This window comes from Microtus oregoni, unplaced genomic scaffold (genome assembly GCF_018167655.1).
Source record: "Microtus oregoni isolate MIOR12 unplaced genomic scaffold, Mior012 000012F_ref0000307, whole genome shotgun sequence".
In the NCBI taxonomy this organism is placed as follows: Eukaryota; Metazoa; Chordata; class Mammalia; order Rodentia; family Cricetidae; genus Microtus; species Microtus oregoni.
Genome location: NW_024543071.1, coordinates 46223932 through 46249363, shown reverse-complemented (window position 1 = coordinate 46249363; position 25432 = coordinate 46223932). Strand labels below are relative to the sequence as shown.

At 41.6% G+C, this 25432-nt stretch overlaps 1 protein-coding gene across 1 annotated transcript; it reads right to left on the bottom strand.

Annotated features, from left to right (window-relative positions):
* Positions 1-2687: 2687 nt before the first annotated feature.
* Positions 2688-3486, bottom strand: LOC121454447 (40S ribosomal protein S6-like). Its single transcript, XM_041661781.1, has one exon. It carries the CDS (start codon positions 3435-3437, stop codon positions 2688-2690), a length of 750 nt encoding a protein of 249 aa, XP_041517715.1. The 5' UTR covers positions 3438-3486.
* Between the last annotated feature and the right edge of the window lie 21946 nt (positions 3487-25432).

Genomic DNA, 25432 nt, shown 5'->3' with positions numbered 1-25432 from the left:
ATATTGAATTTACAGCCAAAACAACCATATCAAGTCTGATCAAAGCTTATCTGGTCTAAGTACTTAACATTTTTATTCCTGAATAGTCTATTTTTTTGTGTCACTCTCTTTAAAGTTAACAAGTGTGTTGCTCTGGGGCTGGGGAAAAGACTCAGCAGTTAATAACACTTTTTTCTCTTACAGGGGACGTGGGTTCAGGTCGTAGCACTCACTTGGTGGTGCACATCCATCTGTAATCCCAGTTCCATAGGATCTGATGCCCTCTTGTGACCTCTGTGGGCACCAGGAATGCACGTGGTCCACACACATACATGGCAGACAAAACACTCACACATAAAAGAAAATAAATAAGTCTCAAAAGTATATTGCTTTATCAGTTCTAGTATCTTGTATTTATGTGTGTTTTTGGATTTTCTGTATGTTAAATATATTATCTCATTATCTCAAAATAAAGAGAGCTTTATATTTATAGAGATATAGCTTTATGTCAATATACTGGATGTCTTCCTATTTCTTGGTGTAGAATTTCTAATATAATATAATATAATATAATATAATATAATATAATAGTAAATCATAGTATCTTCATTTGGGCAGTGATCTTATAGAGGAGTTTGGGTAACATCCCTGTTCCCATGGTCTTATTGGGCAGGTCTTGTAATCCTAGAGGTCTCATGATGACCCAAACCAACATCTTTGGTCAGAAATCATTCTGGCTTGTGAAAACTAAAAACTATTCCTCATTTTGGAGACTGATGATGATGGAGCCAAGTTGGTCTTTAAATCACCCTCGTGGTCATTCCTCCCTTGTCTTGAAAAATAACATACATGTGCTGATTAGCTCTGTTTTATTCCTGCTGAAGCGAGTGACTGTATTCCTAGTTCATACTTGTTCTAACCTATCTGACCATTGAAGGATAACTTGGCCATACACTTACTGTTGTCTGTGAATATACCTTACTTTTGAAATACAAATAGGCTGATTATTTCCCGAATGTGGTTTTCTGAATGAGAATGTCCCCTATAGGCCCATATGTTTGAATGGTTAGTCATCAGGGAGTGGTGCTATTTGAAAGGATTAGAAGGATAGGAGGTGTGGCCTTGTTGGGGGAAGAGTGTCACTGGGGGTGGGCTTTGAGGTTTTAAAAGATCATGCCCACCCTGGAATCTCTCTCTTTCTGCCTATCCATCAGGATGTAGATACTTCTCCAGCACTATGCCTGCCTGCCTGGGTGTTGGCATGCTCCCCACCATGATGATAATAGACTAACCACTAAAACTGTAAGCAAGGCCCCAATTAAAAGTTTCTATTTTTTTTTAAAATAAGTGTTACCTTGGTCATGGTGAGAATAAGACCACCATTACAATTTTAGCCTAATTTGAAGCAAATTATTTTTATTGGGGTGCATCCAAGAGCTGGCCAGCAGCTGGCTCCTAAGTTGGGTTAAAGAGAACAGCCTCAAATCTGTCTTTTGGATCCCTTTTAAGAAGCAAAATCATGAGTAGTTTTACAGAAGGGAGACAATGGGGCAATAAGGAAATACAAAAAAACTTAAAAATCATGTTGGCATCCACCATGTGATTAGGGAGGGGTCAATGAGAGTCAGTGATATGGGATTTCCCTTTGTATGCTGTGAATATGTTTTATTGCCATTGGCTAATAAAGAAGCTGCTTTGGCCTATGGCAGGACAGAATATAGCCAGGCTGGAAGGGATCTCTCTCTCTCTCTCTCTCTCTCTCTCTCTCTCTATCGTTCTATCTCTAGATAGATAGATAGATAGATAGAGAAAGAGAGAGAGAAAGAGAGAGTAGGAGGAGTCCAAGAGATGCCATATAGCTGCTGGAGACAGACATCCTGAAATCTTGCCTGTAGGCCATAGCAGCATGGTGATACACAGATGAATATAAATGGGCTGATTTAAGATATAAGAGCTAGCCGGGCGGTGGTGGCGCACGCCTTTAATCCCAGCACTCGGGAGGCAGAGGCAGGCGGATCTCTGTGAGTTCGAGACCAGCCTGGTCTACAAGAGCTAGTTCCAGGAGAGGCTCCAAAACCACAGAGAAACCCTGTCTCGAAAAACCAAAAAAAAAAAAAAAAAAAAAAAAAAAAAAAAAAAAAGATATAAGAGCTAGCCAATAAGAACCCTGAGCTAATAGGCCAAACAGTGTTGTAATTAACATAGTTTCTGGGTAATTATTCAGGTCTGTGCAGCCAGGAAATGAACAAGCAGTCTCTGTTTACAGGTCAGGAAGGGTATGAATATTCTCAAAAACAAATCAAGGTCATGCTTTGGGGAAGATCAGGTTCCAGATAGCAACTCAACTCTCATAGTAGATAGAAACTTATTTTTAAAAACACAGTATACACCATAATGGTTCCTGCCTTCAAAGTGGAATCAGGTTACTCATTTCCCCCCTTGACTTATGTCTCCCTGTCAAATCTTTGATAGCAGGATGTACTGGCTTTTTGGGATCCTATTCTCTTTGGATGTATACCTTGCTCAGCCTAGATATCGTAGGGAGGGGCCATGGACCTTCCACAAAGCAATGTGCCTTACCCTCTCTGAGGATTGGATGGGGTGGGGTGGGAGGGTGTGTGGAGTGAATGGCAGGAGGGGAGGGAGTGTGAACTTGGATTGGTATTTTTTTTTCAAGGTCTGATCATTTATTTGTTACCCTTACAAACTTATTTTTGACTGGACTCAGACTTAGAAGTAGAAGCGCTCAGCGAGGACAGCCTTCGCCTCTTGGCTATCTGTTCCTGGCGCTTTTCTTTGACTTCCTTCATTCTCTTGGCCAAAAGTTTAGCATATTCTGCAGCCTCCTCCTTGTTTTTCTTTGTTCGTTGCTTCTTCAGAGCAATACGCCGGCGTTTGTGTTGCAGAACAAGCGGAGTCACAAGACGCTGAATCTTGGGTGCCTTGGTCCTGGGCTTCTTACCTTCTTTGTTTAAAGGCTTTCTGACAACGTACTGGCAGACATCATCTTCTTTAGAAAGATTAAAAAGCTTTCGGATTCTGCTAGCTCTTTTAGGTCCCAACCGACGAGGCACAGTAGTATCTGTCAGTCCAGGAATATCCTTCTCTCCTTTTTTTACAATAACCAAGTTGAGAACATTCAGATTGGCATCCACAATGCATCCTCGGACAGTTTTGCGCTTCCTCTCTCCGGTTCTCCTTGGTCTATAACAAGAATGCCCCTTACTCAACAGCAGGCGCACTCTGCCATGGGTCAGGACACCTTGTTTCATGGGAAAACCTTGTTTGTCATTGCCTCCACTGATTCGGACCACGTAACCCTTCCACTCTTCACCCAGGGCATCGGCAGCCACTTCCGTGGCCATGCGCTTCTCATAGAAGGTCCGAAGTTTGCGTTCATCGTCCACTTCGATGAGTTTCTGGCAGCCGGTGGCTGGGAAGGAGATATTCAGCTTCATCTTCGCACAGCCGACCGCCCAGGAGGCGCCACGAAAAAGAGACCTAACTTCCGCTTGGATTGGTATTTTTTAAAAATCTAATAATTTTTTTAAATGTAAAGAAGAAAAAGACATGATACTTAGAATGGAGGCATTTGGGTAGATCCAAATGAATTTGGTAACTTGGAATCCTCAAATGATTATTGTTCTATATAGCCATGGAAACAGTGCCTGTCTGAAGACTACATATACTTGATACATATTTAAGTTTATATAAATTTATTTCTTTGCAAGATGATGCCTACCTTCTCAAGATCTACCAATTCAGCCCCCATTGCTGCCAACTCATTATCAGTATGCTCCAGAAGGATGACAGCAATACATGAGTTTGAGGAATATAAATTACCCTTTTGTGTTTGATCGATATTGCTAGATAGGTTTGGAAGTATGCTGGAGACCATATGGACAATATATTGCAAAACTGTTATCAAGCAGGATATTTTTAGAATTAGATTGGGTAGCACATATATTCTGGATTTTGAAATCACTGTCTCAGTGTGACCATCTGGGAGTAAACATAGTACTGTTTACAAGATCACACAGTAACCTGTATTCAATAGACCAAGGTGACACTGATCTCCTCTGGTATAGTGTAGAGCAAAGAATCCTGTGTTTCACGGAAACAAGAATACTAACTTAAGGTTGTTGTGAGGGATCTGTATGAAACATCTTAGAGTCCCCTAATTACACAAGGACAGCCAAGAGAGGAAGAAGCAGAGTCTTTGAAAAGCAATATGAGTTTCACAGTGGCAGATTTTGTCACTGAGAGGATGCCCTATTCTCGATATGAAGGCCAGTGTCAATGTTAAGCTCCCAGAGACAGAGAGAGCAAAGGCAACCCATTGGGGAGCAGGAAACACAATCTAAGCTTTGTTCTTTTCACTCAGTACCAAACATTTGTCCTTTAGTCACGTTATTCTGCGCATCATCGGCTCCCTCATTTTTATTACCGTCTAGTTTTCTGTTGTATGAATACAATGTCATTAGTTTAGTTATTCTGTCGTAGAGAGACCCTTGTACAGTGTGTAGAGAACAGAGCATGTAATGTGTTTAAGGGTGGTCAGTCACTGCTAGGTGTTGGAGTCTTATGTCAGGCCTCCAAAGTGAGGTGACATATTTTAAAACATTATTATTATCATTATTTGCAGGGGTGGGTGTCAGGACTCTTAAAGTTGTGTGCAATTTAGCCACACTTCCAATAGGTGGCAGCAACACCCCATAGGGGTCCAAACTTGCGACTTCTGTGTAGTTTGTTGACAAAGTTATCTTAGATTTAATCATGCTAATTGGGTTGTCAGGCATGTTCACTTTAGCTGTTTAGGTTCATCATAAAAATCTGAAACCATTGAAGGGGAGGGGAGAAAAAGGGAGGGGAGCAGAGAAAAATATATAGCTCAATAAAAATCAATAAAAAAATCTGAAACCATGAATGTTCAAATAGAGCAATTTTCAACAGTACAATAGGAAATTGAATTCAGGTCCTGTGATAGCTAATCATGCTACCCCTTTATATATATTTAAAAGACCTCTAAAACTTTTAAATGAACCTTTATCTTAGATTTATTAGAGAGCTCTGCTGCAGGACTTTGGACCTATGTTGAGCTGAAGTTGCTAGTTTCCATGGAAGAAATACAAGCCGAAATAATGTTTTAGATTCATTATGAGAATCAAGATGTTTTTACTTCTAAGTACATCTGCATTTCAGACATGTTCATAAGACATCAATGCTAGCATTCTATACAAACATAAAATCAAATCACATTTTAAGAGAATCTACCAGGGAATTCAATCTAATGTGTATAGTATGCTAGTGAGATAAATTTGAGTTCAATTTTATGTTATTGCCTTCTACTTTGATTTATAATTCTATGTGGAATTTATTTGTCTACATGTATTATTTGGTTTTGTATTTTTTATTTTTAAATATTTTATTTATTTATTATGCATACAATATTCTGTCTGTGTGTATGTCTGCAGGCCAGAAGAGGGCACCAGACCTCATTACAGATGGTTGTGAGCCACCATGTGGTTGCTGGGAATTGAACTCAGGACCTCTGGAAGAGCAGCCTGTGCTCTTAACCACTGAGCCATCTCTCCAGCCCCTGGTTTTGTATTTTTTAATGTGGCAAAACTAAATAAGGTTAAATAAAACATGAATACGAGAACTCTCTAGAAAGACAGAGCCAAACAATGTGTTTATATAGATTGTTAGATAGATGGATGATACACAGAGACAGAGAAATTGCTAGAAAAATCATTCACGCGATTATGGAGGCCAATTAGCTTCATGAAGGGCCGTCCAAAGGTTGGAGATTAGGTAGGCTTTCTTGTGACTCAGTTTTAGTCTGAAGGTCCCAGAATCAGGCAGATGAATGATGTAACTCTCAGTGTGAGGGGAGGGCCTGAGAACCTAGGAGCCCATTGTGATGAATTGGAGAGTCCAGCAGATGGGACACCTGGAGTTAGGGTGCTTAAGAGCAGGAGAGAAATGGTACCCGCTCCAGATAGACAGGAGATTCATGCTTCTTCCACTTCTGTTCGTCTGGCCCCACAGTTGACTGGATGCTACCCACTCCCGTCTTACTCAGTTCACAAATGCCAACCGAACGTTCTTACAGACATACTGAGGACAAACACTTTACAAGCCACATGGATCTCCTTCAATTCATCCCAATAGGCACATAAAATTAACAATGATAACATTTTATACATTAAAGTATTTTACCTTTTGATAATTTTTTATGTATATCAGTGTTTTTTCCTGCATGTATGTATGTGCACCAAAGCATGTCTAGGGTCAATGGGTCTAGAATAGGGCATCAACTTCCATGGAACTGGAACGAGGGATGATCATGAACCACTATGTGGGCGCTGGAAACTGAACTCGGGTCCACTGCAAGAGCAGCTAGTGCTCTTACCCAGTGAGCCAGCTCTCCAGCCCCACATTTTATGCATTTTATGATGCAGTTGTTAGGAGTAGTATTAATTGCAATGCACATTAGTACTGATATGCACATTTGTATTAGACACAGTTTTGTAGATTCATTTTGAAAGGTATATTGACTGCAATCAAATTTGACTTTTAAAGACAAGATCTTCTGAGAAATTGGGAGCATGGGGACCTTGGTAGAGGGTTGAAGGGGAGAGGAGAGGTAGGGAGGGGAACAGAGAAAAATGTAGAGCTCAATAAAATTTAAAAATAAAATAATTGATTTTTAAAAAAAATAGAAGCATAGTTTGTGGTTTTAGTCTAAGTATATTTGACAGAGTATGCTTTATCCTCCAATTTCTATAAAATAGGATGACAAGTACTTGGTATGACCTCAGCCTCCATTTTCCTACGTGGGACACTGTGGCAGGAGCATCTCTTGGATCCAGTTCTTTGAGGCCAGTCTGGGGTTAAAAGCATGTACCACTGTGTTGGCTTGATCTCTACTTATCCTTAGATTCTCTGCCTTGCTTTTTATCATTGTCATAGTAACCAGAGTTGGTCTTGTAGACACAGTGTATTGCTGTCCCTTCTTATTAGCAGCTTGTAGTCATTGGACAATGCCTTGGTGATAATTATAGAGTTTAGTTCCTTAACTACTCAGATCTTTGTTCAATATCAAAATTCTTCTCAAGCGAGCTGGTTTCACTCTCCCCCTTTCGAATCTCTTACAGGAGACTGGTTTACTTCCAGTCTTAACCACGAATGTTTCTTGTGGCCCAGAGCTTCCTTGCCTTTCTTGTCATATTTTGATCACAGTGATCTCAGTTACTCAGTTTTCTCCCTCAAATTAAACCAATTACCTTGCATAGCAGGAATCTCAGTAATCATATTCCTGCACATAGAAAATATGTTTTCACACGTATGGTTATCTGTTTAGATTTTGTATAGTTTATTTGACTTTTCTTTTCCCCCTGTTTTTTAAATTTTATTTAATCTATGTGTCTTTTACATCATATATCTTGATCCTATCCATTCCCCTGTCTCTTCGCATTCATCCTCTGCCCCTGCAGACCCCTGCCCAATAAAACAAACTTTAAGAGAAAAAAGGAAAAAAAAGGGAAAAAATTAAAAGTCTCATCATGAAAGTTGCAGTGTTAAGGGGTGAGTCTTGCTGTAGATCCCTTTGTCCATAGATCTTTACCTGCAAGTGTTCATTGCAAAGAGCCATTGGTCTAGTTAGAGATCTCTGGTTTCTACTACACTAATGATGCTGGGTCCTCACTAGGACGCTTCCTGAATATCCTGCTGTACCTCTGTGTTGTTGGGGCAGGCCAAGTCATAACCCTGGGGTTTGGGCCTGGGCAGCTGTAGGGTTAGTCCTCCAGATGAGAATGGGGACAGCTCACCCATGTCTACAACTTCGGGGCTGGCTCACCCACACCTGCGCTAACAGTGTTGACTCTCCCACTCTTATGACCACAGTGCCAGCTCTCCCACCTGCCCCAGGTCTTGATGGGGGTTAGGGTGGAGGGCAACTCTCCCCTGCCTGTGCCTCCTCAAGACAGATGCATAATGGGGACAGCTCTCCTTTGCTCTCCTTTGGGGCTGGCTCATCCACAGCTCCACCAACAGGGCTGGGTTTATCGCGTTGCTCAGGTAAGGTGCAGGGCTTGTTTTCTGGCTCTTGTGACCTCAGGACCAGTTCTCTCACCTGCCTCAGGTGTTGGTGGGTGGGGGTAGTCATCTTTCTCCTGCCCATGCTGCCATAAGACAGATGAGAAATGGGGGCTGTCCTTACATGCTCACAACTTCGGGGCTGGCTCACCCACAGCTCCATTAACAGGGTTGGTTGGCTCCATTGAGATGCCCTGGAGAGGTGTAGGGCCTGCTCTCTCCCAAGTGTTCAGCTTGCAGGGGGGCAGGCAACGACAGTCTCCCACTCTTGTTACCTCAGGGTTGACTCTCCCAACCACTTTTGGCATTGATGTTTACCCAGTTTTTGTATTTTTGGTTGTGAGCTTAGCCTAGAACAGTTGAGCTTTCGCTCCAGCTCAACCTAGTTTTTATAATTTGGAAATCTTATACATGTCTGCACTATATCTTGGTCATACACCCCTTCTAGTCTCTCCAGAACTCCCTGTCACATTTCCTTCCTAACTCCATGTCATCCTTTTAAGTTTATTCATTTATTTCTTTACACCCATGGAGTCCAACCAAAGCTTCCTGGATGCATATGGATGTGAAGCCATCTTCTCATTTTTTGTTATTTATTTATTTATTAAAGATTTCTGCCTCCTCCCCGCTACCGCCTCTCATTTTCCTCCCCCTCCCCCAATCAAGTCCCCTCCCTTGTCAGCCCGAAGAGCAATCAGGGTTCCCTGCCCTGTGGGAAGTCCAAGGACCACCAACCTCCATCCAGGTCTAGTAAGGTGAGCATCCAAACTGCCTAGGTTCCCACAAAGCCAGTATGTGCAGTAGGATCAAAACCCAGTGCCATTGTTCTTGAGTTCTCAGTAGTCCTCATTGTCCGCATCTTCCCATTTTTTATTTTGCTTTTCAGACCGAGGCTTCTAACTTGATTTCCAAAACACTAGAGTAACATTTTTCTTCTATAAGTTTTATTTCTAAAAAAAAAACATTGCAAAAGAAAAAGCAACAAAGAAAACCTATATTTCAAAATAGGAGGCTTTTGGAGCCCCAGGGATCTGGAATGGGAGTTCTCTTTGCTGAGCCCCAGAGAACTTGACTGACATGCCCACAGGGAGCCATGCAGGCGGCGACAGTACTGGGAGTAGCACCCAGACATAAAGCGAAAATAATTGCTTTCAGCACAATGAAAAGTGAGGTAGAATTCCCAACATGTCTGTGCATGGCAGAAGTTCCCAAGGATTGGAAAAGGACTCTGGTTGACCGAGGTAATTTTATACAGGAATATTTCCATGTGCCAATTCCTCAGTTTTTCTTTTTTTCTTCAGTTTTTCTTTCTCTGAGAAAGGCATTACCATGTAGCTCTGGCTGGCCTGGAATTCGCTATGTAGACAAGTTGGTCTGAAACAGAGGTCTGCCTGGCTCTGCTCCCCCCCTCCCACAGTGATAGGATTAAGGCCTGAGCCACCACATCAGGGTCCCATCTTGCTTTTCATAGATCTAATGTTCTCCCTATATCTGTTTACCTTGACTCCACTTTGCTGAGCACTCATCCTTTGATTTGCCATTTCCAAGATAAAAATTAACCTGAAATTTTCCTAATGCCAAAAGTCATTGAAATAACACAGCCACATAATGATTAAGCTATCAGAAAAAAAAAAAAAAACTCATGGTTTGGGGCTGCATGGAACAGCTCCTGCTGCTCTTTCAACTATCAGTAGTTTTTTTTTTCTGACTAAACGAAGATTCTAAACTTAAAATCTTTATTAAAAATCTCTGTTGTTTGGTCAAGCATATATTTATCAGCAGTGAAATCTTTTCTCTTTGCATTGAGAATAAAGAAAGCACTTTTGTGCTCGGTTATCAAGGAGGCTTATTAATAAATATTCCTGATAGTGCCAAACTGGAAAGAAGCAAAGGCAGCACAGTGTATGTTAGGGCACACTTTCTGGACTAGTGTGCCTGTTAGCGGGCAGATAAACAGACTCCCATGAGAATGTTTTGGGTGCCAAAAGAAGCATTTTAGAGTTGTCTGAAATAGGACAAGACACAACTTTCTCCTCTAAGGAGGGCCTGTGAGTGGAATATAAAATTCACTTCAGAAGAACCACGGCAATCCAGGGTGTGTCTCTCATTTTTTCAACCTCTCCAAATCTTTCCCAGATGGACTAATCAAGTTTAGAATAGATGTTTACATGAGCCTCGATGCCTAGTTCCACTGCCAGTAAAGGACAAAGCTGCAGAAATGTGCACTTGGACCAGGGCTACAACTCTCCATCTGTTGAGGGAAACATGCAGACAGACAGATTACAGATGAGGCTATTTGGAGAGAAAGGAATCAAAGCTAAGTAGACAATGTGTGTCAGGGCCTGGTGGGCCAGATAGAGGTCTAAGGAAGGCTGAGGTTCTAGGACATGACACTTGCCTGCTTCTCTGCACAAGTATTCCTTTTTGTCTGTCCCCAAATACCCATCCTCCTTGATATCAATGTATTACTTAGAGAGTGGTGAGTGGACAGTGTCCCCTGTGTTTGATCAAGGAAACTTTTCTTTGTACAGTGTCTCTGATATGCATTTTATCTATATATTTTTAAGCCAACTTCATGGTTTGATATGCAAATTTGGTAGACATCTGGTTGCTGTTCCTATGATCTACCAGTTGCCTCTAATTCTTTGTAACTATAGATGATTACAGAAATTGATTGAATGTGGCCAGCCCATGCTTTATGGGACACATGTGGCTGAGGGCAGTCATGAATGTGGTCCAACGCAAAATCATATACTTACTCAAAATACTATGAGATCTCCTTGCTGCAAGTTTTTGCAACTTGAGTGCTTGGTTCTCCAGTGTGAACCTTGAAGATGACCATATCAAGCTGCCTTGCCAAAAGGCTATGCCAGGGCACACTGCACTACACAGGTTTTCACGAGATGTCTAGTTAGCTATGTGTAGTCTTAAAAGCGAACAAATGGGTCGGTGACATAGCTCGGTACAAGAAGGGACTTACTGCGAAAGCTGGGTACTTGAGTTCTATGAGGTGGAAGTACAGAACTGACTACTAAAAGTTGTCCTCTGCCCTCCATATGCACGCTTTCACTCAACACACACACGCACCCACAGCCCCACACACATGCAATCATGCACACACACATGGTTTGTAATTACAGAAACTTGCACAAATGTAGTACTCATCTCTTCTGCGATCACCTGCACAAAGGACTGATCATTTATGCTTTATTAACCTGAGTTCATATAACTCTTTGTATCCCCCTGATTTAAAACTGAGTAGGGGGAGCCATCCTGATTGCACATATGATGCTCTCTATACTTTCATGCATGATCTTTCCACAACCTTCCTGAGCTCCAGGTGTCTCATCTTTGCAGACGTAAGCTTGCATATATCTCAGAGCTTCACCTCCTTCATTCCCCTTCTAATGCTGCAAGGCCCATGTATAGTATGGCTCACTGGCCCCTCTTCCCCTGAGCGCAGAAATAGCCACAGCAACCACTCGCAAGCATGGCTTGGAACCTTTACAAACTGGGTGTGGAAGCATCTCTCTTCAGAGCTGCCAGGCCAGATGGCTGGCTGGCATTGTCTAACTGGAAGACAGGCAGACCACAGGCTTTTATGGGCCACATTCTAGAAGCAGAAAAGCAGCCAAGTTCTGAAATAAAACTATGATGTTAGACTTTGCTTCAGTGCCTGCACACAGGAAGCCAGTGTGCATAATGTCTGGTTTGATATTACAAGGTAGACTCGTGTTTGTTCTAATAAAACTGATGTCTTACAAATAAGCATTCTGTATGCTTTTCATCTTATGAAATCTTTAAGAATAAAACTCGATCCACGTGATCCAGAAAGAGAAAAGTCACACACTGACTCTCAATTCATTTCTGACTCAATTCTTGTGAGTTGAGGAAGTGTCTTGCAGGGCACATCTGACCCCTGACCTTGACCCTCGACCTGCAATGCAACCATCAGTGAGACTCCATCTGGACTGAGCTGCTGCTGGGATGTATGTCGTGAGCCTCACTAAGAAGACATGTCTTCTGAGAAGTTCTGCACCTCTGGCCTTCTCTCCTGTCACCTCCTGTGTCCTGTGACAGATGCCACTGACAGCTGGGCATGTTGTTTGTGCACCTGCCTGCATGCCACGTATTTCCCTTCTAGTTTCTGCTTTTGTGATAAGACAAAGCTAGTGTTCTTTCTGCATTTAACATTTTTGATGTTGGTGAAATTACATCTTGGGAGGCTCTGGAATGTTCTGTATCACAGATGATGTCTTTGGTGGTTTTCCAACAGAAGGACCTGCATGAGATTTCTGTTTCAGCCAGTTAAGTACTTTTATCCTGGTTTTGAAAGCGTGGTGTGGTTTTCCCCATGTTCTAGGCACAAGCTCTTCCTCCGAGTCACTCTGCAGGTTGGCCTCCTTAATGTGTTTGTTTTACTTTGATCTAATTGGTTTATTTTCATTAATAACACTTTAAATTTATAGATCATGACTGCATATTTATGACATTCAATGTGGTGTTTGATTCAGTGTGGAATGATGGTACCAAGTTGGTGAACGTATCCTCCATTATCTACCATTTTCTTTGGCATTCTGGATGTGTTATGTTTTTTGGAGGAGTCTTCCCAAAGCACATGTCTTTTTAAAGATTTTATATATGTCTTTTTCATCACATACACACACACACACACTTATTTATACATATCTTAAGATATGTATAAATAAAAATATATTTTAAACATATATTAAAATACACGTATTTAAAAATATATGCGTGTATAATTAAAAATAGATTCTTCTCTCATGCAACACATCCTGAACACAGTTTCTGCTCTTCCCAGCTATTCCTCCTGTCCCTTCCCCTCAGACTAACTCCTCCTCTGTTTCCTCTTCAGAAAAGATCTGGCCTCCATGAGACGACAATCAAACAGGACAAAACAACATACAATAAGAGAAAGCAAAACCCCTCATATCAAGGCTAGACAAGCCAACCCAATAGGAGGGAAAGAGTTCTAAGAGAAGGCAAAGGAGTCAGAGACATCCCTGACCCCACTGTTAGGAGTCCCCCAGAAACACCAAGCTCTAACATATACACAGAGGACCTGTACAGACCTATGCTGGGCCCGTGCTTGCCACTTTTTTCTCTGTGAACTCATGTGAGCCCTGCCAAAGCTCATGTCTTAACAACTGGACTCCCAGAATGAGACATTTGGGAGGTGGTAGTTCTTTTGACAGGTTGGAGTCTAATCAATGGTCACTAGCCCGTGTGACCCATCATGCAAGTACCTGTGGACCCAGTTTCTTAGTCTCTCTTCCTTCTGGTGTTGTGGGGGCATCCAGCAGAGAAGACTGCTGGGTCATGGATTTAAGTCAATAGAAAACCTTTATAGCCGGTGACTATACTGTGTGTTCAGGATTCCAGTGTGGCATTTCTCATGGTGAGCTTTAAGCACAAAACCCATATTCTGGGCTGATACACTTCAGCTAACAAGAACAGTAAACTAGAAGCAGGACTACAGAAGTCAAAACGCAAGAATAACACATTTGAGACTTTCCCAGAACTATGGACTTTGATGGAGTAGACTTTGTTTTCATTTTGTCAGGTGGTGCTCTCTACATGCGGGTTTTATGGTCTGAATGGCACTCCCACCACACAGTCAGCTGTGCTGAGGGATGAAGCCCTGTTGTGCCGGCTCAGGATGTGGGAGGTTTGCTGTGGTGTGCTCCCCACCATGGCCACCAGTGTTCTCATCACAGACGTAAAGTAATAGGACTTTCCAATCTCGGCTACAATTTCCAGAACTGTGGCTAAAGAGCCCTTATCTCTTTATAAGTTATCTGCCTCAGCATCCCATTGTAACAGTGGGTGGCTGACTAATGCGGTCTGTTCACTTAAAGGCAAGTTGGACCGTACTCTATTTCCCAAAGGTGATTTTCCTACGCGTTCCTGGTGAGATGCAGAGCAGGAGGGATGCAGCGTCTCTTTGGTAAGCATTTCTGTGACATCATCAACCTGCCATTTGGAACAAGATGATTTCACAGCGCTCTTGGTCCCTGAAAACTGACCTGCAGCATTCTGGCATTGCAAAAATACTTGGCTTATCAAATGCATTTAACCCGCATTTGCTGAATGAGTGAATTAATCTTAGCATTTTAATATATGTTACTGATTTGACTCATAATATTTAAATTGACCTGACCTTTTTTTTTTTTTTTTTTTTTTTTTTTGTATTTTCGAGACAGGGTTTCTCCGTAGCTTTTTTGGTTCCTGTTCTGGAACTAGCTCTTGCAGACCAGGCTGGCCTTGAACTCACAGAGATCCGCCTGCCTCTGCCTCCCGAGTGCTGGGATTAAAGGTGTGCACCACCACCGCCCGGCTTTGACCTGCCATTTATACTTAGAAAATTTCCAAGCCTGCCTACCTAAACAAACAAAATAAACAACAACAACAACAACAACAAACCCAAAACCAACTTCAAAAAAACTAAAAATGATGAACTCACATGGGAAGAAAGTTTTTGGTAGAGATTTCAGGTAAATACGATTATTATGACTATTTAAAAATTGACATACTGTATTGCCACAACATATAAATCTATTTTTTTTGTTTGTTTTAAAAGGGTCAGTTTATAGAAGTTTCAGAATGGAGTCATTTTATACATACTAATTTTAAAAAGCATTGTTTTTAAAGAGCATTATTTTTGAAAGTGAAATTCATAAAATTGTGCATTGCTCGGCTTTGGGTTTTCAGGTCAATTAAAGTGTGTATGAACAGCTACTTAGATTTTTCCCCCCTGTATTTGATACAGATTTCCTCGGGTTTTTGGTCTCCTCCACCAGATGGCAATTTACATTTTTTTTTTTTAGAGCTTTAATTCTAATTTTGGAGTGAGGACAAGCGCAACTCTTACAATTTAAATGTTCATCATTTATGTATATTTGCCACCTGAGGATGACATGTCACCATGCAAATGCTAGGATAACAGGGTAAGCTGGCTAATTTTATGAGAGAAGCATTAAATAGAAAATGTCAGACGTGCAAACAACTTCTAATTCAAGAGCAAAAAATAAAATGAAAATCAAAACAAATACTCTACTTAATGATTAGCAATAAAATATGTTAAAATAATTTAAAAGTTACATTTTTCTGAAGGTTTTAGAAACACTACATGAGCAATAGTAAGTTAATCATTTATTTATGCTGAAAATATGAAATGGCTTTAAAAATTAGAAAATACTGTTAATTTTGTGTTAAACGTTTGGGTTGAATCCACATAGGTTTCTTACTCTTTCCTAAAGCTCACCTACAAATGATACTATTTATTATTATTATTATTAAGCAAAACCACTGAGATGTGGGCCAGTGAGATGGCTTAGCAGATATAGGAGCCTGAAGCCAAGTTTTCAGCTCCAAACTCCAGGATCCACCTGGTGAAAGGTGGGAAGAAATTTCCTGCAAGCTGTCCTCTGATCTTCACCTGGGAGCTGTGGTCTGTAGCCCCCAAACACACACATGCACAGACACACACACACATGCATACACACCTGCACATGCACACTCACACACCCTGAATTTTAAAGAAATGTTTAATAGGTGGTTTGACTACGAAATGTCCCTGAAGGTTCGTGGGAATAAGCTCTTGTTTTCCAGCAGGTGGTGCTGTCCTCAGAGGGTCTGCTGTCCTCAGAAGGTGGAACAGCTGAGGGAAGGAAACCAGTGTAACCTGCTTCTCCTCCTCTCTCAGGCAATCTGCCAGTGTCCTGTATCAGAGGCGTCTGCCATCATGCTATTTCCACCATAACAGATTATTCCCTTAAACAAGTCCTTTCCTAGCACCAGGTTTCTCCCCAACCCCATAATGGCTCCCTCTATCGAGATCTCTCTTTCATTGCTCTCCCACTCGTCCCTCCCAACTCGGTCTTCTGGGTCCCTCATGCTCCCATCCCATCTTCTCCCTTCTACCCCACCTCCCAGTTTACTCAGGCGATCTTAACTATTTCCCCTTCCTGGGGCCATCCATATGTGTCCTTCTTAGGGGCCTCCTTTTTGCCTAGCTTCTCCAGGGTCGTGGACTGTAGCCTGGTTATCCTTTGCTTTCCATCTAACATCTACTTATGAGTGAGGACATACCATGTTTGTCTTCCTGGGTCTGGGTTACCTTACTCAGGATTTTTTTCTCTAATACCATACATTTGCCTGCAAATTTCAAAATGTCATTCCCCATCCTCTATCCCCATCCTCTGCTGAGAAATACTCCCTTGTGTAAATGTACCAGGAATCCACAAAGATGACCCCAGTTAAGCTCCTAGCAGTAGTGGAGAGGGTGCCTGAAACAGGCCTTCACTTATAATCAGATTAGTGACTACCCTAACTGTCATCATAGAACCTACATCAAACTGATGGAAGCAGATGCAGTGACCCACAGTCAAGTGATGTGGGGTTTCCCTCTGTATGCTGTACACCCCTACCTCTGCATATATAGTACCCAAGACTGTGCTCAAAGTTGGCCAGCATCTCAAAGGCCATTGGCAGAAGGAGTTCCCACAGCAGTCAAGAACTGGTCTGAACTCCTGGAGATGAATTGAAGAGAGGGAGGAGGGATCACATGACAAAGAGGGGGCAGTGTCAAGATCATGATGGGGAAAACCAGAGACAGCTGACCTGAGCTAGTGGGAACTCACAGACTCTGAACTGTCAGGTGGGGAAACTGCGTGGGACCAAACTAGACCCTCTGAATGTGGGTGATGGTCATGTGACTTGAGTTTTTGTTGGGGCAGCAGGGGTGGTGAGAGGAAGGGGACTGGTAATGGGATCAGGACTTATCCCGGGTATATGAACTGGCTTTTTGGAGCCCATTTTCTATAGTGGGATACTTTGCTCAGCCTTTATACCGCGGAGAGGGGCTTGGTCCTGCCTCAACTTGGTATGTCAGACTTTGTTGACTCCCCAAGGGAGGCCTTATCCCCTCTGAGGAGTGGAAGGAGGGATGGGAAGGGGAGGGGAAAAGGGGTTGGTATATAAAATGAATAAAAATTTTTTAAGTTAAAAAAAAAACTTAAAAAACCCGAAACCCCTCAAATCCTTCCTTCAGGAAATTATTTCTGTTGGCTGTTTTGTCATAGCTACAAGAAAAGTACTTAACACAGGTGGGTAGGAAAAGCCAGAGAGAAGTGAGTTGATTCTCGTTGAACAACCTAGAAATTAAGGCAGTAGGAATGTGCACAGGGTGGGCAGGGCTGAAAACTGACCCTTCAACTGAAAATGTAATGCAAACCAGCTAAGTTACTAGGCAGACGGTCTCCCTATCTTGTGTTCAGACAGCCTTTTCCACAGTCTACCATCGCTCCAGCAAATGACAGAAGCCTGTAGTCCAGGGAATTGGACCAGGCTCTGTGGGCCTGGGACTATGAGCTATGTATACAAGAGGAAAAACTAAAGCAGAGGGTTAAAATCATACCTACACAGTGAGTAGCTGGAGCCCTCATTCACCACACACCCATTCTACTCTATCCTATTAGCTCCTGAATACTGCTTACTAGGTTGGAATCTCCTGGGAGACAGGAGGCTTCTATACAGAGCCAAGGCTCCCCAAGACAAAAAGAACAGGCGAGGCCTACAGTAGGGCTCCACAGATCAACTACAAGCAAGTCCTTGCAGGATTAATAACAGAAGACCAACCAACCATAGTCCATGGCCATGAATGGCAAGCTGCATGGTTTGTCTTTAAAAGGGAGGCTTTATCTATCTATCTATCTATCTATCTATCTATCTATCTGTCTGTCTGTCTGTCTGTCTGTCTGTCTGTCTGTCTGTCTATCATATCTATCTATCTATCTATCTATCTATCTATCTATCTATCTATCTATCTATCTATCTCTTTTTAAAGCAAGTCCAGTTCCACATCACAGTCGAGCAGGAAGTACAGAGAGTGCTCACACCCCCTACGCTTACACATGCGCTGCTTCTGTGTTTTTGCTGCAATTGATAAACCCTCACAGGAGCATTATCACCGGACTCGTCACTGGTTTTCTTTGATGCTCCATGTGTGGTGCTGTTCATTGTGAGTTTGGACAAGTGTATGATAACAGGCAGCCCACATCCCAGTATCTCATAGCCCTAAAGGTTTCTCTGTGCTTTGCCCACCTCTTCCTGGTGTATGAATGACTACTGGAAAGTGTTGATATTTTAAATGTGTCCATTATTTTGTCTTTTCTGGAGCATCATACAGTTATTATATTGTCTCTTTAGTTTTTTTCTTTTTACTTAGCAATATCCATCTAAGATTCTTCTGGATCTAGTCTTTTACTTTGATCTTGTAGTTACTATTTTCTTTTTACTTATTTCTTTGACATGGGGTTTCCCTACATGGCTCAGGCTAGCTTAGAACTCAATATGTAGATGCCCTTGGATTTATAGTAATCCTCTTTCCTTAGCCTCCTGAATTTTATATTACAGATTGGAGACACCATGACTGGTTTACTTTTCTTTTCTAATTGAAACTTTCCCATGAATATTCAACGTATGTAACCATCTACAGTGTGGGATACCTTTACTATAGATTACAAAGCTTTCATATTTAGAAGTTCGTGTAGCATAGTTTTAGCAAGCTAATGTGTAATGCCCAGATCTTCTGTTGTAGCTTTTAATAGTAGGGACACCTAAAGTGTTATTAATATAATTTACATTTGTTTATTTGTGTTTGGACCTGAGCAGTTGTCAGGGCATGCATGTGGACTTCAGAGCCTTGTGGGCCCTAGGAGTTGACCTCAGGTCGTTGGCCTTGTTGGAAAGTGCCTTTACCTGCTGAGTCCTCTCACCAACGTGAGTATTCATCTAATTTTTATTTTATAGAAATTAAATTCAAGATACAAAAAGATGTATGTGCATATCGTAATGGAATCAGAGCAGCTTTCTTTCTTTTTTATTTTGTTTTACTATTATTATTTTTTTTCTTTTTTTCATTTTTTTATTGAGAAAAGGAGAAAAAAAACAAGTTTCCACCTCCTCCCAGCCTCCCTTTTCCCTCCCCCTCCTCCCACCCTTCTCCCCCTCCCCCCCACTCCTCTCCCCCTCCCTCTCCAGTCCAAAGAGCAGTCAGGGTTCCCTGCCCTGTGGTAAGTCCTAGGTCCTCCCCCGTCTGTCCATTTCTAGGAAGGTGAACATCCAAACTGGCTAGGCTCCCACAAAGCCAGCACATTACGTAGGTTCAAAACCCCGTGCCATTGTCCTTGGCTTCTCATTAGCCCTTATTGTTCACCAAGCTCAGAGAGTCCAGTTTTATCCCATGCTTTTACAGTCACAGTCCAGCTGGCCTTGGTGAGCTCCCAATAGATCAGCTCCACTGTCTCAGTGGGTGGGTGCACCCCTCGTGGTCCCGACTTCTTTGCTCATGTTCTCCCTCCTTCTGCTCCTCATTGGGACCTTGGGAGCTCAGTCCAGTGCTCCAGTGTGGGTCTCTGTCTCTATCTCCATCCATCACCAGATGAAGGTTCTATGATGATATGCAAGATATTCGTCAGTATTGCTATAGGATAGGGTCATTTCAGGTTCCCTATCCTCAGCTGCCCAAGGAACTAACTGGGGACCTCGGCTTGGGCATCTGGGAGCCACTATAGGTTCAAGTCTCTTGCCAACGCTAAGGTGGCTCCCTTAACTAAGAATTGTGCTTCCGTGCTCCCCTATCTAACCTTCCTTTATCCCAATCCTCCTTTTTCACCAAGTTCCCCCCATTCTCCCCTTCTCCCTTTTCTCTCCTCATCTCCCCTTACCACCATCCCACCCCACCCCCAAGATCTCAATTTTCTCCCCGGCCATTTTGTCTACTTCCCATAGCCAAGAGGACAACTATATGTTTTTCCTTTGGTTCAACTTCTTACTTAGCTTCTTTGGGATCACCAATTGTAGACTCCGTGACCCTTATTTATGGCTAGAAACCAATTATGAGTGAGTACATCCCATATTCATCTTTTTGGGTCTGGGTTACCTCACTCAGGATAGTGTTTTCTATTTCCATCCATTTGCATGCAAAATTTGAGAAGTCATTGTTTTTTACCGCAGCATAGTAGTCTAATGTGTAGATATTCCACACTTTCTTCATCCATTCTTCCATTGAAGGGCATCTAGGTTGTTTCCAGGTTCTGGCTATTACAAATAATACTGCTATGAACATAGTTGAACAAATGCTCTTGTCATATGATAGGACATCTCTTGGGTATATTCCCAGGAGTGGTATTGCTGGGTCCAGGGGTAGGTTGATCCCGAATTTCCTGAGAAACCGAAACACTGACTTCCACAGTGGTTGCACAAGATTGCATTCCCACCAGCAATGGATGAGGGTACCCCTTCCTCCACAGCCTCTCCAGCAAAGGCTATCATTGGAGTTTTTTATTTTAGCCATTCTGACAGGTGTAAGATGATATCTCAAAGTTGTTTTGATTTGCATTTCCCTGATTGCTAAGGAGGTTGAGCATGACCTTAAGTGTCTTTTGGCCATTTGAACTTCCTCTGCTGAGAATTCTCTATTCAGTTCAGTGCCCCATTTTTTAATTGGGTTAATTAGCATTTTAAAGTCTAGTTTCCTGAGTTCTCTATATATTTTGGAGATCAGACCTTTGTCTGTTGCGGGGTTGGTGAAGATCTTCTCCCAGTCAGTAGGTTGCCTTTTTGTCTTGGTGACAGTGTCCTTTGCTTTACAGAAGCTTCTCAGTTTTAGTAGGTCCCATTTATTCAATGTTGCCCTTAAAGTCTGTGCTGTTGGGGTTACACATAGGAAGCGATCTCCTGTGCCCATCTCCTGTAGGGTACTTCCCACTTTCTCTTCTATCAGGTTCAATGTGTTGTGACTGATAGTGAGGTCTTTAATCCATTTGGACTTGAGTTTTGTGCATGGTGATATATATGGGTCTATTTTCATTCTTCTACAGGTTGACATCCAGTTATGCCAGCACCATTTGTTGAAGATGCTTTCTTTCTTCCATTGTATACTTTTGGCTCCTTTATCAAAAATGAGGTGTTCATAGGTTTGTGGGTCAAAATTCGGGTCTTCTATACGATTCCATTGGTCGACTACTCTGTTTTTATGCCAGTACCACACTGTTTTCATCACTGTAGCTCTGTAATAGAGTTTGAAGTCAGGGATGGTAATGCCTCCAGACAATCCTTTATTGTATAGGATTGTTTCGGCTATCCTGGGTTTTTTTGTTTTTCCATATAAAGTTGATTATTGTCCTCTCAAGATCTGTGAAGAATTTTGAAGGGACCTTGATGGGGATTGCATTGAATCTATAAATTGCCTTTGGTAGAATTGCCACTTTTACTATGTTGATCCTCCCAAACCAAGAGCAAGGGAGGTCCTTCCATTTTCTGGTATACTCCTCAGTTTCTTTCTTCAATGCCTTAAAGTTTTTGTCAAATAGATCTTTCACTTCATTGGTTAGAGTTACCCCAAGATATTTTATGCTGTTTTTGGCTATCGTGAAAGGTGAAGCTTCTCTGATTTCTCTCTCTGCTTCCATATCCTTTGTGTATAAAAGGGCGACTGATTTTTTGGAATTGATCTTGTATCCTGCCACATTACTAAAGGTGTTTATCAGCTGTAAAAGTTCTTTGGTGGAGTTTTGGGGGATGCTTATCTACACTATCATATCATCTGCAAATAACGAAAGTTTAACTTCTTCCTTTCCAATTCGAATCCCCTTGATCCCCTTATGTTGTCTTATTGTTATTGCTAGAACTTCAAGTACTATATTGAAGAGGTATGGCGAGAGTGGACAGCCTTGTCGTGTTCCTGAGTTAAGTGGGATGGCTTTAAGTTTCTCTCCATTTAATTTGATGTTAGCTGTCGGCTTGCTGTATATAGCTTTTATTATATGTAGGTATGACCCTTCTATCCCTAATCTCTCCAATACTTTTATCATAAAGGGATGTTGAATTTTGTCAAATGCTTTTTCAGCCTCTAATGAAATGATCATATGTTTTTTTTCTTTCAGTTTATTTATATGATGGATTACATTGATAGTTTTTCGTATGTTGAACCAGCCCTGCATCTCTGGGATGAAGCCTACTTGATCATAATGGATAATTTTTCTAATGTGTTCTTGGATACGGTTTGCCAGTATTTTGTTGAGGATTTTTGCATTGATGTTCATGAGTGAGATTGGTCTATAATTTTCTTTCTTGGTTGAGTCTTTGTGCGGTTTTGGTATCAGAGTAACTGTAGCTTCATAAAAGGAATTTGGCAATGCCTCTTCTGTTTCTATATTGTGAAATACGTTAAGGAGTATAGGTATTAGTTCCTCTTGGAAGTTCTGGAAGAATTCCGCATTGAAGCCATCTGGTCCTGGGCTTTTTTTAGTAGGGAGGTTTTTGATAACCTCTTCTAATTCTTCGCGACTAACAGGTCTATTTAGGTTGTTCACCTGGTCCTGGTTTAACTTTGGTATATGGTATTTATCTAAGAAAGTGTCCATTTCCTTTACATTTTCCAGTTTTGTGGCATATAGGCTTTTGTAGTAAGATCTAATGATTCTCTGAATTTCCTCTGTGTCTGTGGTTATGTCCCCCATTTCATTTCTGATCTTATTAATTTGGATATTCTCTCTCTGCCGTTTGATTAGTTTGAATAGGGGTTTATCAATCTTGTTGATTTTCTCCAGGAACCAGCTTTTTGTTTCATTGATTCTTTGGATTGTTTTCTGTGTTTCTATTTTGCTGATTTCAGCCCTCAGTTTGATTATTTCCAGTCTTCTACTCCTCCTAGGTGAGTCTGCTTCTTTTTTTTTTCTAGAGCTTTCAGGTGGGCTGTTAAGTCTCCAATGTGAGCTTTCTCTGTTTTCTTTAAGTGGGCACTTAGTGCTATGAACTTTCCTCTTAGGACTGCTTTCATAGTGTCCCATAAGTTTAAGTATGTTGTTTCTTTATTTTCATTGAATTCCAGGAAGACTTTAATTTCTTTCTTAATTTCTTCCTTAATCCAGGTATGGTTCAGTAGTTGACTCTTCAGTTTCCATGAATTTGTAGGCTTTCTGGGGGTAGGATTGTTGTTGAATTCTAACTTTAATCCATGGTGATCTGATAAGACACAGGTGGTTACTAATATTTTTTTGTAACTGTGGATGTTTGCTTTGTTACCGACGATGTGGTCGATTTTTGAGAAGGTTCCATGAGCAGCAGAGAAGAAGGTATATTCTTTCCTATTTGGTTGGAATGTTCTATAGATGTCTGTTAAGTCCATTTGGTTCATTACCTCCATTAATTCTCTTATTTCTCTGTTAGGTTTCTGTCTGATTGACCTGTCCATTGATGAGAGAGGAGTGTTGAAGTCTCCTACTATTAGTGTGTTCGGTTTGATGGCTGCCTTGAGTTTTAGCAATGTTTCTTTTATGTATGTGGATGCTTTTATATTAGGGGCATAGATGTTCAGGATTGAGACTTCATTCTGATGAACTGTTTCTGTTATGAGTATAAAATGCCCCTCTCCATCTCTTCTGATTGATTTAAGTTTGAAGTCTACTTTGTTAGAGATTAGTATGGCCACGCCTGCTTGTTTCTTAGGTCCATTTGCTTGATAAGCCTTTTCCCAGCCCTTTACTCTGAGTAGGTGCCTGTCTTTTGGTTGAGGTGTGTTTCTTGTAAACAGCAGAATGTTGGATCCTGTTTTCGTATCCAATCCCTTAGCCTGTGCCTTTTAATAGGTGAGTTGAGTCCATTGACATTAAGTGATATTAATGACCAGTGGTTGTTAACTCCGGTCATTTTTTTAGTTGTAGAGTTTATGTGTTTCCCTTCTTTGATATGTGTTGGTGAAGGGTCTCTAGAAGTCTGACTTATTGTGGTCATTGTTGGACTACTTGGTTAGCGATTTTCCTTCTATTACTTTCTGTAAGGCTGGATTTGTGGCTGCGTATTGTTTAAATTTGTTTTTATCCTGGAACATTTTATTTTCTCCATTTATAGTGAATGAAAGCTTGGCTGGGTATAGTAATCTGGGCTTGCATCCATGGTCTCTCAGTTTCTGCAGTACATCTATCCAGGACCTTCTGGCTTTCATGGTTTCCGTGGAGAAGTCAGGTGTAAGTCTGATAGGTTTACCTTTATAAGTAATTTGGCCTTTTTCCTTTGAAGCTCTTAATATTCTTTCCTTATTCTATATGCTTTGTGTTTTGATAATTATATGGCGAGGGGATTTTTTTTTTTTGATCCAGCCTATTCGGTGTTCTGTATGCTTCTTGAACCTTCATAGGTATATCTTTCTTCAGGTTGGGAAAGTTTTCTTCTATAATTTTATTAAATATATTTTCTGGACCATTGAGCTGCACTTCTTCTCCTTCTTCTACTCCTATTATTCTTAGGTTTGGTCTTTTTATTGTGTCCCATATTTCCTGAATATTTTGTGAGGAGAGTTTGTTGGACTTGCTGTTTTCTTTGATCAGTGTGTTTATTTTCTCTATGGTATCTTCAGAATCTGAGATTCTTTCTTCTAACTCTTGTATTCTGTTGGTTATGCTTGTTTCTGTAGACTCTGTTTGTTTACTTAAATTTTCCATGTCCAGCCGGCCCTCTGTTTGTGTTTTCTTCTTTGCCTCCATTTCAGTTTTCAAGTCTTGAACTGTTTCCATTATCTGTTTGATTGTTTTTCCTTGGTTTTCTAGGGTATCATTCACTGATTTATTCAATTCTTCAAACTTTCTGTCATATTTCTATCCATTTCTATAAGGGCGTTTTTTTTTACATGCTGTTTAAGGGCATCAATCACTTTCATGAAGTCAATTTTTTCTACTTCTTCTTGATTAAGGTGTTCATGTCCTCCCGTTGTGAGGTTGCTGGTTTCTGGTGGCTTCATGTTGCTTTTCAGCTTGTTGGGCGAATTCTTGCCTTGGGGTCTTCCCATCTCTTCTTCCAAATGCTCCCTTATGGATCTTCTTTTACCGGATCAGGTCTCCTTGCTTACCCAATGCTGGCACTCCCCAACGTTGGCTCTCCTGGCGCCGAGAGATCTGGTCTCCGTGCTGGTGGGCAGGTCGCAAACAAAGCGCCTACCCTGCTTGGTGCAGGCAGGCCATAGAAACAAAGGGACTCCTGCCCTCTTGGGTGCACCAAGGATTCGGACCCAGTGCCCAGACAGGCTGGGCTGGGTGATGTTATGTATCAAAAGAGGACAGTGGGGCCGAAGTGGGGAGTGTTCTGGATGGGAGCTGGGTGGGCTAGGAAGAAAGAGGCGGTATGCAGGGAGTGGAGGCCCTGCAGAGAGCCCAAGAAGGATAGGGGGCCAAGGAACCTCCGAGCTCTCCTTCCCAGGCTGGTGTAGTGGGGCCAGAAACTCACCCCAATGCTGTCTCTCCTGGCACTGAGATATCAGGCCTCTGTG